The 19,650-nt window shown below is 41.5% G+C and overlaps 1 protein-coding gene across 5 annotated transcripts in view; it reads right to left on the bottom strand.

Annotated features, from left to right (window-relative positions):
- Window positions 1-19,650, bottom strand: part of EIF2AK4 (eukaryotic translation initiation factor 2 alpha kinase 4) — a 100,140-nt gene that overhangs the window by 41,783 nt on the left and 38,707 nt on the right. For all 5 annotated transcript variants that reach the window (XR_006060344.1, XM_004010439.5, XM_060418589.1 and 2 more), the window contains exons 10-18: window positions 14,551-14,657; window positions 13,851-14,008; window positions 9,723-10,153; window positions 9,114-9,183; window positions 6,929-7,012; window positions 5,001-5,123; window positions 3,631-3,735; window positions 1,531-1,588; window positions 708-787 (exon numbers count right to left, since the gene is read on the bottom strand). Coding sequence is in view for 4 of the 5 variants with exons in the window: in XM_004010439.5 (XP_004010488.2) it covers window positions 708-787; window positions 1,531-1,588; window positions 3,631-3,735; window positions 5,001-5,123; window positions 6,929-7,012; window positions 9,114-9,183; window positions 9,723-10,153; window positions 13,851-14,008; window positions 14,551-14,657 (1,216 nt within the window). In the remaining variant the exon portion in view is untranslated. The remainder of the gene's footprint in view (window positions 1-707; window positions 788-1,530; window positions 1,589-3,630; window positions 3,736-5,000; window positions 5,124-6,928; window positions 7,013-9,113; window positions 9,184-9,722; window positions 10,154-13,850; window positions 14,009-14,550; window positions 14,658-19,650) is intronic.

Below are 19,650 nucleotides of genomic sequence, written 5' to 3'. Positions count from 1 at the left end.
TCCATCAGTGGACAAGCCCCCTGAAGGCTGGAAAAAGATGTCTTATTAGTTGATTGCGTTGTTCCCTGTGTTCCCAGGGCCTGGCCCAGGGCCCGTTAGTTTAAATCTTTAGATGGACAAAAGGCCTGTAAGCTCCTTGGCAGCAAGAGTGCCAGCTTCAGTCACTGTCTTTGGGCATCACATGTCCTACCTGGAACAGTCACTCAACGGATGCAAGATACAGACTTGGACTGCAAGGAGATCCAGCCAGTCCATCCTAAAGGAAACCAGTCCTGGGTGTTCATTGGAAGGACTGATGCTGAAGCTGAAGCTCCAATACTTTGGCCACCTGATGCGAAGAACTGACTCACTGGAAAAGACCCTGATGCTGGGAAAGATCGAAGGCAGGAGAAGAAGGGGACAACAGAGGATGAGATGGTTGGGTTGCATCACCAACTCGACAGACATGAGTTTGAGCAAGCTCCAGGAGTTGGTGATAGACAGGGAAGCCTGGCATGCTGCAGTCCATGGGGTTGCAAAGAGTCGGACACGACTGAGTGACTGAACTGAACTGACAGACTGAATGAACGAATGTTTCCTGCTTTCTCAGCTGGTAACTGAACCCCGAGCGCTGTGATTTTCATACTCTTTCTTTTCTCTCTCTCTCTCTCAATCTTTCCGCCCCCTCCTCCCCTGCCCCCCCCTCCCCGCAAAGCTTCTTTTTTTACCTGGTTGTATGCAGATTTGGTGCTTCCTTGGACCTCAGGGCTTACATATAAAGCAGTGCCAACCATCCCAGTCAAATGACCTGCAGGCAAGAAGGCAGGGAAAAGGTGTCTAATAACAGGACTTAGAGATAAGGCAAATTTTTATTTAAAAAAAAGTTTCTTAAGAGAGAGACACAGTCTGTTGACTCTATTCACAGGAAGAAGCAGCATACATTTCACCAAGCTGCTAACCCTGAATCATGGACAGCCAGCCACATACCTTGGCTCTGCTGTGGTAAAGGGGCAGTGCCAGGCAGGAAGATCTCAGACAGGCCAGGTCATGAGGTAATCTCCCATTACCACCTGGGGTCAAAGTATAACTGCTTGCCCACAGAACCAAATTATTCTAATTGAAGCTCTAGTTTCTTAAGAGTCCTCAAGAACAATCAATATAGTGAAGAGGGGAAAAAAATTAAAGAATGTTCATAATTTTATTAACTTAATGAATAATTATAATTTGCTTTAGAATAAAATCTTTACAAAAGAAAAACAGGTTTCAAATTGAGAAATTTTATACTGTATTGCACATTTAAAATTGTCCTGTTAAGTATTCTTATCACAAAATTGGTAATAATAATAAGTAAGAAGGCAGGGAGAAACTTGGAGGTGATGGATATGATTATGGTGACATTTTCTAAGTGCGTATGTACCTCGAAAGGCCTCAAGTTGTATACATTACATATGTACAGCTTTTTGTATGTTAAAAAAAAAGGGAAAAAAGGAAATTTTGTGGACTGCTTATTAACACATGCATTAAATACACAGGTAAATCTTCTGGATTTACCTGAAGGGTCTGATTTAATCAAGTGATCTCCTGATGTATCATCTTGTTTGCCGTCAGCCTAAAAATATAAGTAAGCCAAATATCAAATTAAAATATTATTCCACAGGAATGGATTATCACTTCTAAATGAAAACTGAATAAAAAATACTACAAAGAATCCAGGACAACTGTAATAATGCTTTTCTGAGTTATGTATTTTTTTTAGTTCAGTTAGCCTACTAACATAGGGCTCACTAGAAACCCAATGAGGTCAAGGAGAGGGGCAATTCACCCAGACCTCCTTCATGGCAGAACCCCTTAAAGTTTACCAAAACTAATTTATTTTCATATTTCAAAACAGAATCTATTACTGGAAAGAGTTAAAGAAGACTAATAACAACAAACTCACTTTCTAACTTTCCCACTGCTATTACTTTATCTGGATCAATTTTCACTCTTCTCTCCCAGAGGCTGGTCACTAAATGTATCCCTCCAGAGCTGTGAATACCTCTTAGGGAGCCTCACCTCCTCCACTACATCTGTGGCAGTGCCGTCTTGCATTAACCTGAATCACTGTTTTTCTCTCATCATTCCATGGATTCCTGTTATAAGTACTACCACGGATAACAACAGCTGTAACATTCTCAGAGCAGGGCACTGCTCCAGGGCTCACCTAAATTCTTATTTTGTTGTGGTGACAACTCTGAATTCGGTACTTACCTTAGGCACATGTTTTAGAAAAGACGCTAGGAAGCTCAATAACTTACCCATGGCTTCTGGCCCAGGCAGCGGGCCTCCAGAGCCTGAGCTCTCATCTACTTCACGTGCATGTGGTCAGTCGCTCAGCTGTGTGGGCTCTTTGCGACCCCACGGACTGTAGCCTGCCAGGCTCCTTGGTCCATGGAATTGCCCAGGCAAGATACTGGGGTGAGTTGCCATTTCCTTCTCCAGGGGGTCTTCCCGACCCAGGGATCGAACTTGCGTCTCCCACATTTTCTGCATTGGCAGGCACCTGGGAAGGCCCCCTTATAGGGGAGGCCCTTATATACTAAAGGCCGACAGACATAGACTAAATGTCTGTCTATAGACTAAAGCCGAGACATCAAATTAAATTCGTTCGTTTGGTCTTAGCACTCTGAATTCGCCGCCATGCTGGTCAGGACCACGTCCTTACTGTGCCCCTTCCACTTCCTCCCTCTCTGTTCCTTCTAACGTCACCTTCTAATTTGGCCCTTTGGTCCTTCTCACTATTAATTTCTTCCTCTGATCACCCTTAGAATTAACTGTGTTTACCACAGACTTTGGTGCCGTAAGCTCTGGCTCGTGATGTTAAGTAAAATTCTTCCCCTAGTATTCAATCACCTGCAAGAATCCCCAACCTTAAGCCATCTTCTTTCATGGCTCCCCTACACCCTCACAGTTTCAACCAGACAACAGGCTGGCCTTCGACAGTCATGTCTGCTTACCCCAGGGCCTTTGCTTATGCAGTTCTTTTTCCCTGGAACCCCTGACTCTGGTGTCACCAGGCCCTGCCCTCGATCCCAGTCTACTGGACTTTCAGGCCCTGTCCTTTCAGGCCCATATGAAATGTTCTTTTCTCTGTGCAGTGTTTCTTTATCCTCATAACCATATGTAAATTTTCAGTCTTTTAATCTTATATGACTATTTCACTTACATTGTTTTAGCTTTGTTTGTTAAACTATAATGTTGTGAATAACATTAATACTTTCTGACTTTTGCTGTCTAGAACTCATTCTCCTGATGTTTCATGGTTTTTAAGTCTTATTTCCTTAAGTTAAAAGTCCCTGGAGTGTAAAACATCTTGCTCAGTGTCTGGCACGGTAGACCAAAACACCAAATCATTTCATAAAGTATTATATGCCTTTGCCCTAAACATCACCCACTAACTAATAATTGTATGTCTCTCAAGAGGAATGCACTCACTAAAACATATTCACAATCTCAAAGTCTGCAAGATAATTTACAGCCACTCCTTCAGACTTGTATACTTCCTGGGGATCACACAGCAGAGTTCAGAGAACTCATGAGAATGTTAGAAGACAGGATAATCGAGGCACATGCATTTGTTTTTAGGCACACTTGAATAAAAAAAATACTCACAGCAAAGGCTAGATGGTCGGTGGCCAAACCAAAATCACCTATTTTGACGTGGTCATCAGAATCCAAAAAAATGTTGACAGGCTTCAAATCTCGGTGAATCATTCCCTGATAGAAGAGAGCAAAGAAACCAACAATACTTTTTCCTAAGAACAGCTTATATTATTCCTGTTTCCTCGTTTAAAAGGACGATCTAGTGATAAAAACCGGGTGAGGCCATCTCCTGCAGACCATGCTAGTCTAGGCTGGCTGGCCTCTGCCACCCTCTCCCAGTCAGCCTGCTGCTGGTCCTGATCAGGTCTGATCCCAACGGTTCCCTTCGGCATCCCTCTCTCAGACTTTCAATGATCCTTTTCTCTGCTGCATCTTGTCTCCCTGTTCTGGTCAGGGAGACAAACACCACTTTCATTTCTTCCTCTATTTATAAACAGGACATCTGGAAATTAGAGTCCTGGACTTTTAGTATAAATACAGTACAGTATAAACATTTTAAGGTTAAAGAAACTTGAGGCACAGGGGGGAAAAAAACATTTATGCTAATGCATTAGAGAATCTCATGTTTAAAATGTAAGCTGCGTTTCATCCTGAAGCTAGGTCCATTAGCATTTACGTCATGATGACAATTCCTAGTTTTAAAGTGACATTTTATACACCTGGCAAGCTATGTTCTCAGTCTCATCTCTGCTCTTGCTCGATGACTTTCTGGTTTTCCATGTTCCTAGGAAGGGCAGCACCGAGTCAGAATCACACACCTTGGCATGAATCAATCATGCTCTCACTTTCTCTAAACCACTCAGGGAAGCATGCTCCCCTTCCCTACTTGTTCAAGTATTTCCACCTAGCCCAGAGGCTGGCAAACTTTGTCTGTAAAGGGTCAGACAGCAAGTCTTCCAGGCTTCACGGGCCACACAGGCTCTGGCACACCTCCTGTACTGTGCAGCAGCAGCGCAGGCCCAGCCACAGGCGCCACATAAACCGTCACGGCCGCGGTCCAGCAAAACGTGACTAAGGGACACACGTCTGAATTTCACGGAATTGTCAGGTGTCATGAGATGTTACCCTTCCTTCAATCTTTTTTACAACCGCTTAAAAATGTAAAAGCCATCCTGAGCCCACAGGATGAACAGAAGTGGCTAGGGATCCTGTGGGGCGCCATAGTTTGCTGACCCCTGTCCTATCCTTCACTGTTTTCTTTGAACTGTGAGGTTTTATGCTATTTTCTTGTCTTTTGATATGTTCTATTTCCTGTCAAAATAGATTATTTCAAAATACCCATAATTTTCCCTCTATTTCAGTTTTTCTCAAGTCTCATATTTACTTTTGTTATAAATTTTATGTGAAATATGTCAGATGTGAAATGTTGCCAAGCTTACTTTCTCATGGATGTAAGCCAATCCATCCAGAATCTCTCGGAAAAGCCTCCAGAGCCTGACAGTGTCTCGATACAGCCCCTGGTCAATGGTGTCTCGTAAAGTGCTCTTCTCACAGTACTCCATCTACAGATAAGAACGAACCAGGCAGGATTTGATGACAGATTTCAGTCAAGGAGAACGATGGCAATTAGTGTAATCCTGTATTTTAAAACATGGACCACAGATTTTAAGTACTTACAGGAAAGGCTTATCTTTTTTTAATTAAAAAAAGAAACAAACAGTAGTAAAAAAAAAACCTCAAAAACTGGGGGGAAGAAGCATACTCTTAGCACTCCAACAAAATCATTCTTTATTTTTCATATTATTGTTCATTAAAAAATAAGACTTTAAAAGCCTTGTCAAAAGTAATACGAAAACAGAATTAAATTAAATTTTATTTAGTTTTACAAGATCGTTTCCAAGCCCACATTTTCAAGAAGGGCCAATTAATAATTCAATGATGTCACTAGCTTCTCTCATCTGTACGTTAAATTAATGACAACGGCCTTCAAGTCTAGACTGAAACATTGTAAATATCCAAATATTCGAGAAAGGGCTCTATCTCATCCTGCTTGACTGTATTAATCTATCAGAAAACAAGGCAATGTCATTTAAGTCTTAGCTCAACATATAGCATTTGATTTATGAAACCAGACTGCATGTTTCAAACTAGCATCAAAGTTGAGATTCCTCATGGATTTTTTTGTTGTTGCTTTTAGAGAGAGGAACATGTCATTTAAAAAGAGAGAAATACCCTTCAGGCTCAGAATGACATCTACAAATTCTGGCTTGTCTTCCAGAGGGCCTCTGCCTCCCCCACCGTGCTGGCACCCGCACTTCACACACCCCCCTTACACACTTTCGCCTCACTGTAACTGTTCAGAGAGTACTGGAATGGAGAAGCTACACAATAGTTAGCAGTTTGGGGGACAAACACTTTACCATGAGTGTGAGTGATTTTTGTTAGGAAAAACCTAAAACCAGCTGCAGCTTCTGTAAAGTGACCACCTAACTAACCTCTTTTGAAACATTACACTTGTCTGAGGGTTCCTTCTTTGGCATAGTACTGATTCTCACATTTAAAGATCTGCCTCCTTGCAGATGTGATTGAAAATACTAATAATGACCCACAGTCCTGTTCTCTTGGGCCAGGGGCACGTTTTCCTCTTTGGTTTGTGGCTGTCCCTCTGCTGGCAGGCTCCCACTGTCTAGAACGTGCCCCTTGGGAGAGGGAGCAGGACAAAGCCTATAGGCTTCCCTTTAGCAATGCCTCATTGGAGCTGGTTCTCCTATCCCTCAGGGGTTCCAGGATAAGCTACTTTCCTAAAACCAGGCTGGTGTGTCTTTTGTGCACACGAGGATGTTATGTGCCTCGTAACTTACTTGTCCAGATTTAACTTGTTAGACAAAACAGAATTTCTGTATGTGTACAGTCTAGCGCCTGTGGCCTTGGGTATGGTTCTAATTACACACATTACTGTGTTTATTCCTCACAAGTCATTAAGGTACCTGCTATTGTTTAATTTACAGGTGATTAAATTAAATAACAGGTGATTAAATGTCCCAGCATCCTGAGACACAGGATACTGAAGAACTTTGCCTGAGCTCACACAGCTGTGACTGGTGGATCCAGAATGTGAACTTCCAAGATCCAGGTGAGCTTAGAACTGGAGACCACTGCCTTATGCTGTCTGTTGCTCTGGTACCAGAGAGCTCGGGTTCAAGGCTGAGGGAAAGGGCCTCCATTCTGCAATCCTCTCTGGCTAATTCATCCCTGGCAGTGCTGATGAGCCCTCTTCTGCTCATTCTTTTACTCTCATCTCCCAAAACCTACTCACCAGCAACTGCTGGGAGTTGCTGAGTCACTGAGCTGTGTGCCAGGGCCTCACCTGGATGTAGAGGTAGTGCACAGCCTCGGTGGTTGCTGGTGGCTCACTTTCATGACAACTGTTCTTTCCATTGCAATCTTCATCCTAACACAAGAAGAACACAAGAGAGCTCAAAACGAGGCTGAAATGACACAAAGTCATTACTGTCACCAAGTCGTTTATGCCCGCCCTACCCATACACGGCCATCATGCTGCCTTGGAGGGTAGGTCAGTGAGCAGAACAACCACTGTCCTTTTTGATGCTCACTGCACTTAAAAGCCAACTTTGCCAATACCAGAGTCTAACACATAGTTTATAGGTCTATTACTGTAAAGAACAATGAAAGGGACAACAGGAAATAGGTATTAAAGGTGCACAATGCACAGAAAGATTCAAAGTCAATTCCTTCTTACCACTGACATCTTCCTACGGGTAAGAAGGGGTAGAATGTATACAGGTTTATGTTTTAAGGCTGCAGTTTTACTGGAATGTCACCTTTGATGGTAGGCTTACTTTGGAAACAGAAGATGAGAAATCCATCTTTAGCTAAAACAATTTAAATATGCTCATGTTACCAAATGGCACACTGCCCTTGGCTATAGCACTAAAGAACCACCACCCGGCTGCCACGTAGGGTGACCAATCCCCCACACCACTTTTCCACATGGTTGTCCCCTACAGCTATTTTTCTAACTCATGTCCCTTCAAAAAAAATTCTTTCTTCTTCTAAATGACATATTACTCTTTCCAACCCCCAAGTATGAAAAAATATTAGGTAGTATTTGATTGTTTCTGATCTGCATTTTTTTGTGTGGAAACATTTTTCAATGTTTTATTTATTAAAGGAAAAATAACCTGTTATGGAATCAATCAAGTTCTACTCTTTTTTTTGTGGGGGGAGTGGGTGGAGGTGGATCTTAGTTTCCTGACCAGGGATCGAACACGCCCTCAGCAATGAAAGCTCAGAGTCCTAACCACTGAGTCACTAGGGAATTCTCCAAATTCTACTCTTGAATTATTTATTTATTCTAGGGATTATCTGTAGAAAATTGTTAATCTCTTAGAGGCTTCTACCCATCAATTAGAGTGCCCCATGGGATATCTCACTTATTTGAGCAAAGCCAGAATTGTAAATTTGGTGCCCCCATAATAATTAAATGCATAACTAATGCTAAAACCAAAGCAGTTAGCTTAGACTACTTATGCTATTATTCCTTAAACTTCCTCAGGGGTTTAAGGGGGATTTTAATAGAAAAGAGAAGTACTTATAAAAAATGCTGGCTAATGCATTCAAACCTCATTCAAACCAATTTAACTGCTTATCTAAGAGAGTCTATGTGTAGACTTACCTTTATCTACTGTGAATGCACCCTGCTTGTAACTCTTATTTTTATTTTTGGTAATAAAGTCACTGTATCCAGTCCCCAGCTACAGAAGCTTTCTCTAGCAACTACAGACAGCCCTAGAGATCACAAAGCCTCACCCTGAACTCCATGTCATCAGCACTGAGGGGCTCTGCTGGTCTAGGTGGAGGAAGACACAGAACTGAGTGGGGTCCAAGGCTTAAAGCAGTGTTTTCAAATCTTTCAGACCATGTTGTATTTTACAATACCATAGAGACAAGTTCTGTGAACAGTTTACCTTTAGTAGTAGTATGCATTTTGCATTCTATACTCCTCTCCATAGCACTGAAAATAAAATGAAGCTGGTTGTAACCCTTGAAACTGATTTTATAACCTGTTACAGGATCACGACCTACAGTGTTAAAACACTGTTCTAGAGGATGGTTTATGAGAGTAAGTCATCAAGATTAACTGTGAGAGAGACCCACATAACTCCACAATTAGGGTATTTATTTCCCCAAATAATTTGCATTCAACCCTCATTCCCAACCACATAATGTTTCCCCAAGTCCTCTAGGAAATGGTTTTCACTAAAAGCGAAGCAAAACAAAAAACCTAGCATGTCAATTTATTCCTTTCTTCTAATAAAGCAGGCCTGTTTTATTCTGTGGATAAATTAAGACATCTAAGTAATCACATGGATAGCGTATTTTAAATAATCATGCTTTTTAAATTGACAGTTTCTATATTTGCATGTCAGATTAAGGCTTTATTATTTTACTTGAAGTGTATAACATCAAACATTTGCTATGTCCCCATCCCATGAAGAATAAAATGGTATCACTTCCATTTATATATTTACCTGATTCTGGCTTTTACTGTTCTCATCTTCATTGTCAAAGATGATATCACTGTCAGAATCTGAAGCAGGTCTTAAAAAGAGAATTAGAGAAAGACTAAAGAAACCAAATTCCCTGTTATATATAATTCAATAGCTAGGGGTCATAATAAACTGCATCCAATCAGATACAATGAAATAAAACCACGAATGTAAATAACTAGGATGGATTCTAAGATGAATTAAACTTTATTTTAGGACCATTAATTATTGGTTCTGTAACCCTTTTTAGAGCTGCAGTAGGCCCCATATCAAGACTCCAAATTAGTTCCTTTATTTCCAGAGTTAGAAGCCTTTATCTAAAAAGAACACTCTTTTAAAAATCCTATTAAATGTATTAACAGGAAGAATTGGAAGAAGTTTCTACTTTTCCTTCTTCCAGGACTTGAATTTTGGAGACCTCCTGAAGATAGCAGGTGGTAAAAAAAAATCTTTGGACTGAATTTGTTTCCTCTCTAAAATAAGTTTCATGTACATGTATTCCCACATGGTCTACAGGACTGGATTTCCAACCTAGTCCCCCTTCCCCTGCCTGGGCCTGGCAGGGAGGCAGGATGCACCGGAAGCTCTTACAGGAAGGACTGTGAGAAGACGCCCTGCTCCTCGTCGTCGTCGTCCTCGTCGCTGCTGGAGTCTGGGCCGGCGGCGGGGAAGCGGATGCTGGCCGAGCGCTCGCCGGACGTGCTCCATTCCACCGAGCTGCTGAGGATGGGCGGCGGCGCAGCCGCCTCCACGCTGCCCGGGCCGTCCGGGTCGCTGTCGCCTGCTGGCTGGGCCAAGGCTTGCCTGTCCTGGGCCTGGGGACCCGAGTTCGGCGGCGGGGTTGCCGGGCCTGCCGGCCGCTCATGTCTCTCGATCCAGGCATTGTAGTAACGCACGATGTTCTCATGATGGAGGCGCGACAGCAATGTCACCTCGCCCTTGATCCTGCGGAAGTGCCTGCTGGCCGGGTTGATGGGGATGCGCTTCACCGCATAGCAGCAGCCGTCCAGCTTGTTCTGCACCTGCCGCGCGAAAGGGAAGGAAGAGGGGTCCAGCAGGTCAGCCACTCGGAACCGCACATGGATTGGCATTCCTACTGCACCAGCCCCCCCTCCCAAGGGGAACCCCTTAGCCAGAATCCACAGCTACAGTCAAGGACCACACATCTGAAACTCTTAGGCTGAACAAAGTTGTGACTGCCAAAAACTTAGAAAACATCTCACCCCAAGCTAGATATATTTAGCTTGCTAGGAGACTCTGAGGAAAAACGTAATATCCATTTTACCTTATTAGCCTTTTTGGCGACGGGGGATGGGGGTGGCTGGGGGGGTCGGGGCGGGGGTGGGGGCGGTGGGGGGGCTGGCGCACACCATTTCAGGCAGGATTCATGGCACCGAGGATGGAACACACCCCTGCAGTAGAAGCATGGAGTCCTAACCACTGGACCACTCTGGAATTCATAATCTCCATTTTAATTTATTCACAATTACATCCCTGCCTTGCCAATATCACATCTGCTTTCTAAATTTCCAAGTAAGCCTTGTTGCTTTTCCAACTTTGTTTTTAAAAAATTATTTTATAAACTCAGTATAAAGTTTTAGAAGGTGATTTTAGTTTCTTTCCAATTTTTTTTTAACACTTAAAATCACTAAACACAAACTAAACTCCAATAGTTTTAATAGACCTGCATGCAAATTCTAAACATCAGCTTATAAAGAATTTGGGCAAATGACAATTGCCTTGAAACTCATTTTTTTAAACTATAAAATGGAACTTATACCACTGTCCTTACCTCAAAGGTGACTGAAGATTAAATGAAGTGATGTGAGTGAGGCACATGTATCAAGGCCTCACAGAGAAAAGTGCTCAGTAAATATTAATAAAAGTAACTGGCAATAACACATTTACTGCCCATTGATTTTTATTACGAGATTGAAGATTTACAATTGATGTTATGTAGGGACTAGAACAATACAATTAAGAATAAAAGAAAAATACAAGAAAACATTTCAAAGGCAAATCTCCATATATTACATAGAGGCATCCTTACCCTGGGCAGTTTCACTACGCAATTGAATTGGCTGAAAAATTTTATTCAAAATTTTGTTTTCTGAACATTCCAATCAACCATGCAGGTCAACTGAAGTGATAAAAACTAACAACTTGCCCATAGCAGAGGGAGAAACTAGTTGGTTACAAAACATAGCATCATTCTCTTGCTTGGCTCATGGGCTTCAATTTCTATACCAAAACTACTTTTAAGAATGAGAAAGGAACACTATAAAAATGAGTTTCAGATTATCTTTTTTGGGGGTATGAAAACAGTGGTACAAAAGATGTTTTTGAGTCAAACAGGTCAGTCTGAATGCTGGTTGATATCTCTTATTGATGCATGTAACCTCAGGCAAATGAAATAACTTCTCTGAGCCTCAGTTCCCTCATCTGGAAAATGGTATAATACCTATTCTGTAAGAATATCACAAGATTAAAAGACAAGGTTAGTGAGCCACCTACCACAAGCCTCAAATAGGGAATGTACACTCCAAAAATGACAGCCCTTTTACTGCCATGTTAATAGAGAGGAGGATGGTGGGAAGTTTTGGCACTGTCTTTCAACCTTATGTCTCAGTATATATCACACATATCACAAATGTAAGCAAGCAGGGCTCCCTAGGGCCTTCCCAGGATAAATCAGCCATGATATTCCCAGCCTGCCTCTTTAGTCTCCCAGGCCTCTCCTGAGTCAGAAAAGGCTGCTCAATAATGACTGAAAGAATGTGAACACAGAGTGACCAAAAAATAGTAGTTGGGCCAGGAGAACTGGAACGATTTAAAAAGTGAATCAGCCACAGAGCAGTCACAGATCTTTAGTTCTTTCCTGAAGCACAGAGATAACAGTGTCTGAAGCATATTCCTGAATTGTTTTACAGATACTAAAACCCCACCAGATGGAAGAAACTCATGATGAGCATGAGCATGTAGCCTCCCAGACCAGGTGAAGTCCAAGGACTTAAGATGGTAAGTCCTGTGACACCACCCTGTTACACGTCATCAACCAGTCAGAGAATTGTCCATGAGCTGATCACTCACCCTACTGTTCTCTCACCTTGCCATTAGAAAACTGCTTCCCTGGAATCCACTGAGGAGTTTGGGTCTCTTGGGCATTAGCTACCCTTACTCTTTGCTTGGCGCCTGCACTTTCCCTCACTAAATCCTGGTGTCAGTAGACTGGCTCTACTGAGAGTGAGCTGGGTGAGCTGACCCAAGTTTGGGCTGGTAACACTGTGAGTCACTGGCTGTGGTGTAGGGCCTGGTACACGGGAACTCTTAGGAATTCATTTATTAAAATGCAGAGGTGCATGAACAGTAACAGCTCCAACTGCTAATGAAATGCCAGACTTCTGTGCACAAAGCCCTACCTTAACCTGAAAATAGAGATGGGGTGTGAGGGCTGTGAGGTTCTCATAGTGAGAAACCACAGGAAAAACACGGGGCTTAAATTGCTAAAATGTTTTTGTTATATGAGTTTACTAATCACTCCAGAAGGTAGTGAAGGATAGGAAAGCCTGGTGTGCTACAGACTATGGGGTTGCAAAGAGTCGGACACAATTTACCAATTGAACAACAACAACAATAATCATTTTAAAATACTTATAAGGAAATGAAGTTTGATCATGTTTTGCATTCTAAGTATCTAAATACAAAGAAGTTAAAGAAGTAGATCAAAATTATGACGTGAGTTAAAGGGGTAATATATGTGTCAATCACCCATTCCTCTTAAAAATAACTGTGATTACCTGATCAGAATATACCTGCCCAAGCAGATTTATTCAGTCATATAATGTCTATACTTTCAAGAAAAAAGTTGAAAATTTTCCATGATATTATGACTTTGTTTTTTGGAAAACTGGCTGAAGTTTGTCTTTCTGTCCCTGATTACTACAGAAAAACTCATTTGCTTCTTTTTTCAGTGTAAAAGGCCTTCTACAGTGAGACAGGCAAAGCTTCTTAATAATACTCTCAGAATCCTAAACAGAAATCTGCTCTATTGATGGTGGGCTACCTTCTTATGGGTAAGATGATATATTTCTCATATGGATTTGATAACGGTAATCTGGGTCTGTTAAATTCTAACAAAGTAGCTAAATTACACAAAAAAGAATTGAAATCTCTCTCAAGGGGAAGCTGATAATAAAAGTTGCCCAAATAGCCTGGAATGAGGAAAGCAAGACCTAACAGCAGCATACCTTAATAACGTATCACTAGTTTTCCATCTCGGTAAGAGCTGGAAAATAAAAGCCATCAAGACCATCTGGGCCATTTCCCAGTTTGAATTCCATCTCAGTTCTAACCTTGTAACTCTCTTAGCTACAGTGACTCTAAAAGCAAATGGGAGAAAAAGAGGATAATCTTCTTTCTGAAGTGAAGCACAGAGAAACATTCTTCATGCAGAGGCCCTGACTCCACTTGAAGGGCTGTTACAATCATGTAGTTATCATGTTAATGCCCTGCATCAGCGAGGGAAGAGGAATGATGCATTCTTAATGTGTCTAGTGTAACTTTAAAAAAAGCCTTTAACTACATTAAGGGGAAGATGATCTTTGTTTCAAACAGTTGTATTCACTTTCCTCCCTACCCTCAAAATAGAAATCCTTACCTCTACAGAGATGGAATAGGGAAAGGGCTCTAAAAGGGGCTGGGGACAACTCTATATCACACCTTGATGACGGCTCCAAAAGCTCCTTTGCCGAGAAGCTGTAATTCTTCAAACTCAATGAAATAGCGGGAAAACTGTCTCTGGGTCTCACTGAAGAACGCAGCACTGGGTAGCTGGTTGCTAGGAATGACAGTCTCCACATAATCTTGTCCTCCAGAATCTGAGATAAAACAAGAGAGGCAACTGAGGCATTGAAAACAGAGCTGCAACATCCAACCGCGATGCAGGCGTGGGAGGAAGGGGCCCCCGCCGGGGAGCTTTAAAAAGTACCTCTTACCTGGCTGACCCTTTAATACTTTCCTCACCTCGTATTCCTTAAAGTAGGTAGAAATATTTAATTAGCCCAAGTCTACAGGGAGGGGTAACTGAGGGTAAAGAAATGACCGAGCAACAGAGCCAGGAGCCAAACCCAGGTCTCTTGATCATCCCAGTCTCTACTGAGGCTCCTTCATCAGGGTGACATGATAAGGGTGAATCCACATGAAGAGGCTGCACTGCCTGACATTCCATCAGAGGGGATATGAAAAACCAGGATGGCCAAACACCTCCATGTACACAAGACACAACCAACGAATGGATTCACGTATAGCTCAGCATAAAATAGACAAATGACCCATGCAGTCCTTTCCAGTCTTAGGTTTATAGCCTTTCAAAATAATTAATGTTAAATAGGCTATCAGAAAAGAATGGTAACAGACTCACCTTCGGGACTTTGTTCCAGTAACGGTATTTTAGACTGAGGATTTATAAAGCTGTGTTTTAACAACTGCTGAGGACTCCATCTTTCCTTGTCATCTAAGCAGACACACCTCAATGAGAGGGGAAAAAGAATCTCAGCAATGCACAAAATAAATGCTAAATAAAGTAATCCAAGGCTTTTAATTATGGGTTTATCTTTCAAAGATACACATTAGAGAAATCACGTTACTTGCGGACCAAAATGTGTCCCTAAGTGAATTTAATTTAATAAACATTCTTGCAGGATTTATATGCTAAGCACCAGGTTGCATAAGTGGGAGAAAAAACAAGTATAGTCTCTAGAGGCCAGAAGACTGACTCATTTTTTAATATTTTTAAAAGTCTAGGATAAGATAGCACAAGTAGGTTATGAACTTTTGCTCCCACTAATAGCTTAATGACCTGCCATGCTACACTAAGCTTTTCTGGGGACCAGTCATAAGAGTTCCCAAAGGAAAGGCAAATCAGACAGCTAGCTGATGCAGGGTTGGGGCCCAATATGACAAAATTTAGATGCAGCCTATTCATCACAGTTTGAAGTATGCTGGTAACAATTAAGAACAACTTTTCAAAAGTCCCACATTTTATCACCTGCCTATGTGCCCAGTCACTTCAGTTGTGTCTGACTCTTTTCGACCCTATTGACTATAGCCCGCCAGGCTCCCGTGTCCATGGGATTCTCCAGGCAAGAATGCTGGAGTGAGTTGCCCTCCTCCAGGGGATCTTCCCTACACCGTGTCTCCTGTGTCTCCTACGTTGCAGGCAGATTCTTTACCTACTGAGCCGCCTGGGAAGCTCATATTACCACCTGGTTTCTTTTAATTATCATTCCTTGAGCCTTTCTGTTTAATGTTCTAACAAACAATTTGTTTAATAATGAAAACAAGCCATACCTTTAAGCTAGTGTTTTTCAAAGTGAGGCCCCTCGAACAGCAGCATCAGTATCACCTGGGAAATTTGTTAGAAATACATATTTTCTACCCCAGTCCTAGTAAATCAGCAACTATGGGGGGTTGGGCTGTAATCTGTGCGTTAACAAGCTCTCCAGGTGGATTCAATCCAAGAGAAAGTCTGAGAATCACTGTTCTAACTAATCCAATAAGCTGCTTGGCTTTCATAACAATGACCCAAGTAGCACTGCTATTGGTAGCTCGTTGCCCTAATTACAAAAAGGTATTTAAAACAATCAATCATCATTGTGAATTATGGACTTAAATCTACATGTATGAAGTGGTGACAGCAACTACCATAAAAGGTAATATTTAATTTTCTCATGGCACAGTACTGAAAAGTAAAGCACTCCTAATTTTATACCTTGAGAGGGAAGAAAAGATTGCAATAAAAGCATGTAAAAGATACTGTATTGTCCCCTAAATTAAAAATTAACTTTTAATTACATCATTAACATGTGAATACTTTCTCCTTGCAAATATTAAAACATTACTGATAAGGATAAAGTCTTGGACAACCATTCAAACAAAAGATACAGTTTTAATTTGTGAACACAGAGTTTAAAAAAATGACACTATCCTGAACATATTTTCATCAACTGCTTTCTTCATTTGACTACATAAAAGGTTTTGCACCCAATTTTACTGAGGCGAGGGTGTATCCCCACACCAAGAAGCAATTTCCCAATACCAGTTGGGTGTCATACAACTCAACTCAATTCTGACACTGGAGAGAGCATCAGATCCCAGAGGTTAGGGGCTCAGTCTGAGACTTCCCTCCCTACCCTGACTTGAGACACCGGTAAAAGTCCATGTTGTCACCTGTGCTTCTGACCAGTGGGCTACCGATGGAACGGAGATTCCAATGACCTCCTCCTGGGTTCAGTTAACTTGCTAGAGCAGCTCACAGAACTCAGAAACATTTTACTTACTAGTTTATCAGCTTAATGTAAAAGGCTATATAACTTAGGAACAGTCAGCTGGAAGAGATGCAGAGGGCAAGGTATGTGGGAAGGGGCTTGGAACTTCCTTGCCCTCTCTGGGCCACCACCCACCCATCACCTCCATGTGCTCACCAGCCTGGAAGCTCTCGGAATCCTGTCTTTTTGGTTTTTAATGAAGGCATCACTACGTAGGCATGAACAATTAAATCACTGGCCATTGGTGATCCATTCAACTTCTAGCCCCTCCCCTCTCCACGGAGGTTGGCGGTAGGACTGAAAGTTTCAAGCCCTAAATCAAGTGGTTGGTTCTCCTGGCAACCAGTCCCTATCCTTAGGTGCTTTCCATCCTTAGGTGTCTTGTTATGTTATTTGCTATTATCCCTGTCTTTTGGAGGAAAAGACTCAGAGTAGGGAGTTTAAGTCACTCAACCAGTGAGGGATAAAGGTAGAATATGAACCGAGCTGTCTGGCTTCGACTCTGGGCTCTATCCTATCACAGAGACTGATGTGAAACAAAACCTTTCTTCAAAAGATGTTCACCAATAAGTAAAAATGTAACTACACACGAAATGCTGCTACGCTTGTCTGGGAATGATTTGTTGTTGTTGTTAACTGGGGTTAGACAGCAAACGTAGTAAAACAATACTGCACATCTGCTTCTTAAAAAAGTGGTCTATCAAACCACTCTAGGAAGACAGAGAAATATATGACTCAGTCTAAAGGACAACCATATTATTAACAGAATAAGAAATGGTGCTGATCTCAAGTTCAAAACTGACAGCATAGAACTGTTCTCTGAGAGAACTATGAAAATTTTGGCAACTGAGTCCTTCATTTTATTATTAAATATGAAAGATATGTTCTACTTAAACTTCCCAGTGTTGTTTGTTTATATTACTAACCTTTACTAAACTATTCTTGACCAAGGAGGAACGGCAGAAAGCTAAAGGTGACATTCTGAAGGAGGAAATGAATCTTTCCATCAGTGGTTCTATCATTTTCCCTCTGATGTCATTTTAGCCAGCTTCATCATCAGGGTGCTTTTATAAATAGTTTTAAAAAGTTCTACTGCATTAAAGAGAAATCATAAAAGATTTCTTTGGAAATTTTAGATGTTTATATACTTTGAGAGGACAAGCATCAAGAATCGTTAGCCCCTTTCTACAATTTTGCGTATTGTATCTCTATTTATTTCTTAATTAAATTATAGGTGATTTACAATGTTGTGCCAATCTCTGCTATACAGCAAAGTAATTCAGTTTCACACACACATACATCTTGCTAAAAAATATTCTTTTCCACTATGGTTTATGCTATGAGATTAGATATTGTTCCCTGTGCTATACAGTAGGACCTTGGTTTTATCCATTCTATACATAATAGTTTGCTTCTACCAACCCCAAACTCCCACTCCATCCCTGACCCTGACTATCACTGTCTGATCTCTATGTCTGTGAGGCACATTTACTTCTATTTAACAGTATACACGGGAGAAGGCAATGGCACCCCACTCCAGTACTCTTGCCTGGAGAATCCCATGGACGGAGGGGCCTGGTGGGCTGCAGTCCATGGGGTCACACAGAGTCGGACACGACTGAAATGACTTAGCAACAGTATACACAAACCATCTATTTAAATATAAGTGCAGCTACTTTCACTTCTGTAATGGGTAAGAACAACTGAGTGACAGGAAATAGTAATATTATAGGTCAGGCCAAATGGCAGCTGGAATAGATGGAACAGAAGAAACGTAAAAGGTAAAAGAAATGTAGAGAGTGATGAAGTGAGTAAAAGTGAATGGTTGGGGGAAAAAAAAAGGTGGGAAATATGACAGTGTCAGAAAGGGAAGAAGCCACGTTCACTTCTGCAGGACCAGGGGAATGTCTAGAAAAACGCAGACTAAGGGATCTTATTGAAACTGAGAGAACCAAGGTGTAGCTTAGACAGAGGCAGGGCAAAATAAGGAATCACTGAATTGAAGGACCTGGGCAAAGACTTTCGGCCAGAGGAAAACCTCAGTAAGGACTATCTCAAAGTATAAAACAGACAAATTAGAGGTATGGTTTTAAAAGATACAAACTACTATATACAAAACAGATAAGCAACAGATTTGCAACAGATAACAAAACAGATAAGCAACAAGGACTAACTGTACTGTATATCACAGGGAATTATAGCTGTTATCTTAGAATAACCTACTATGGAATATAATCTGCAAACATCCTGAATTATGAATTACTCTGCTGTAGACCTGAAACTGGGCTTCCCTTGTGGCTCAGTTGGTAAAGATTCCACCTGCAATGTTGAAGATCTGGGTCCGATCCCTGGGTCGGGAAGATCTGCTGGAGAAGGGATAGGCTACCCACTCCAGTATTCTTGAGCTTCCCTGGTGGCTCAGCTGGTAAAGAATCTGCCTGCAATATAGGAGACCTGGGCTCGATCCCTGGGTTTGGAAGATCCCCTGGAAAAGGGAAAGGCTACCCACTCCAGTATTCTGGCCTGGAGAATTCCATGGACTGTATAGTCCATGGGGTCACAAACAGTCAGACACAACTGAATGACTTTCACTCACCATACCTGAAATTAACACAACATTGTAAATCAACTATATCTTAATTAAAAAAAAAACAACACTTGGCTCTGTAATTAAATCTGTAACTGTAATTTACAGATGTTGAGACTCCTCTGACTAGGACAAGGAAGTCATTTGCTTTCTATAATTTGGCTGAATGGGACATTGCTAATGAAGAATGGTTAAGAAAAACCAGGGGCAGAATCGTACTCCTAAAGCTGTTTTCTAAATGGGAGGTGTCGTCTTTGACCCCTTAGGAACCAGCAGTAAAAGTGGCCTTTACCATTTGGGATACCTGGGGCATTTCTCCCCCTAGCAGCAGTCCCTACTGATTTCTTAGCGTATACCAGGCAGTCCCCAAAAAGTAGTTTGAAAGTCTATTATTAAGCCCAAGGGAATTTAGAAGAATGTAGGAGTTATGAGAACAATAAACCTGAGAAAATAGAACATATGTGGCTGGGAAAGGACTGGGAGAACAAAGAAGTAAGTCGAAACCTGTTCTTCACTTTTCAGATTATACATGACTTAGATGTTAAGCACATTCAAGCACAATCAAAAGTAAACGAGTAAAATGCAGTTAGAGAAAAATCTCAATGAC

Source organism: Ovis aries, chromosome 7, assembly GCF_016772045.2.
Source record: "Ovis aries strain OAR_USU_Benz2616 breed Rambouillet chromosome 7, ARS-UI_Ramb_v3.0, whole genome shotgun sequence".
Classification (NCBI taxonomy): Eukaryota; Metazoa; Chordata; class Mammalia; order Artiodactyla; family Bovidae; genus Ovis; species Ovis aries.
This window is presented reverse-complemented; position numbering and strand designations above follow the sequence as displayed.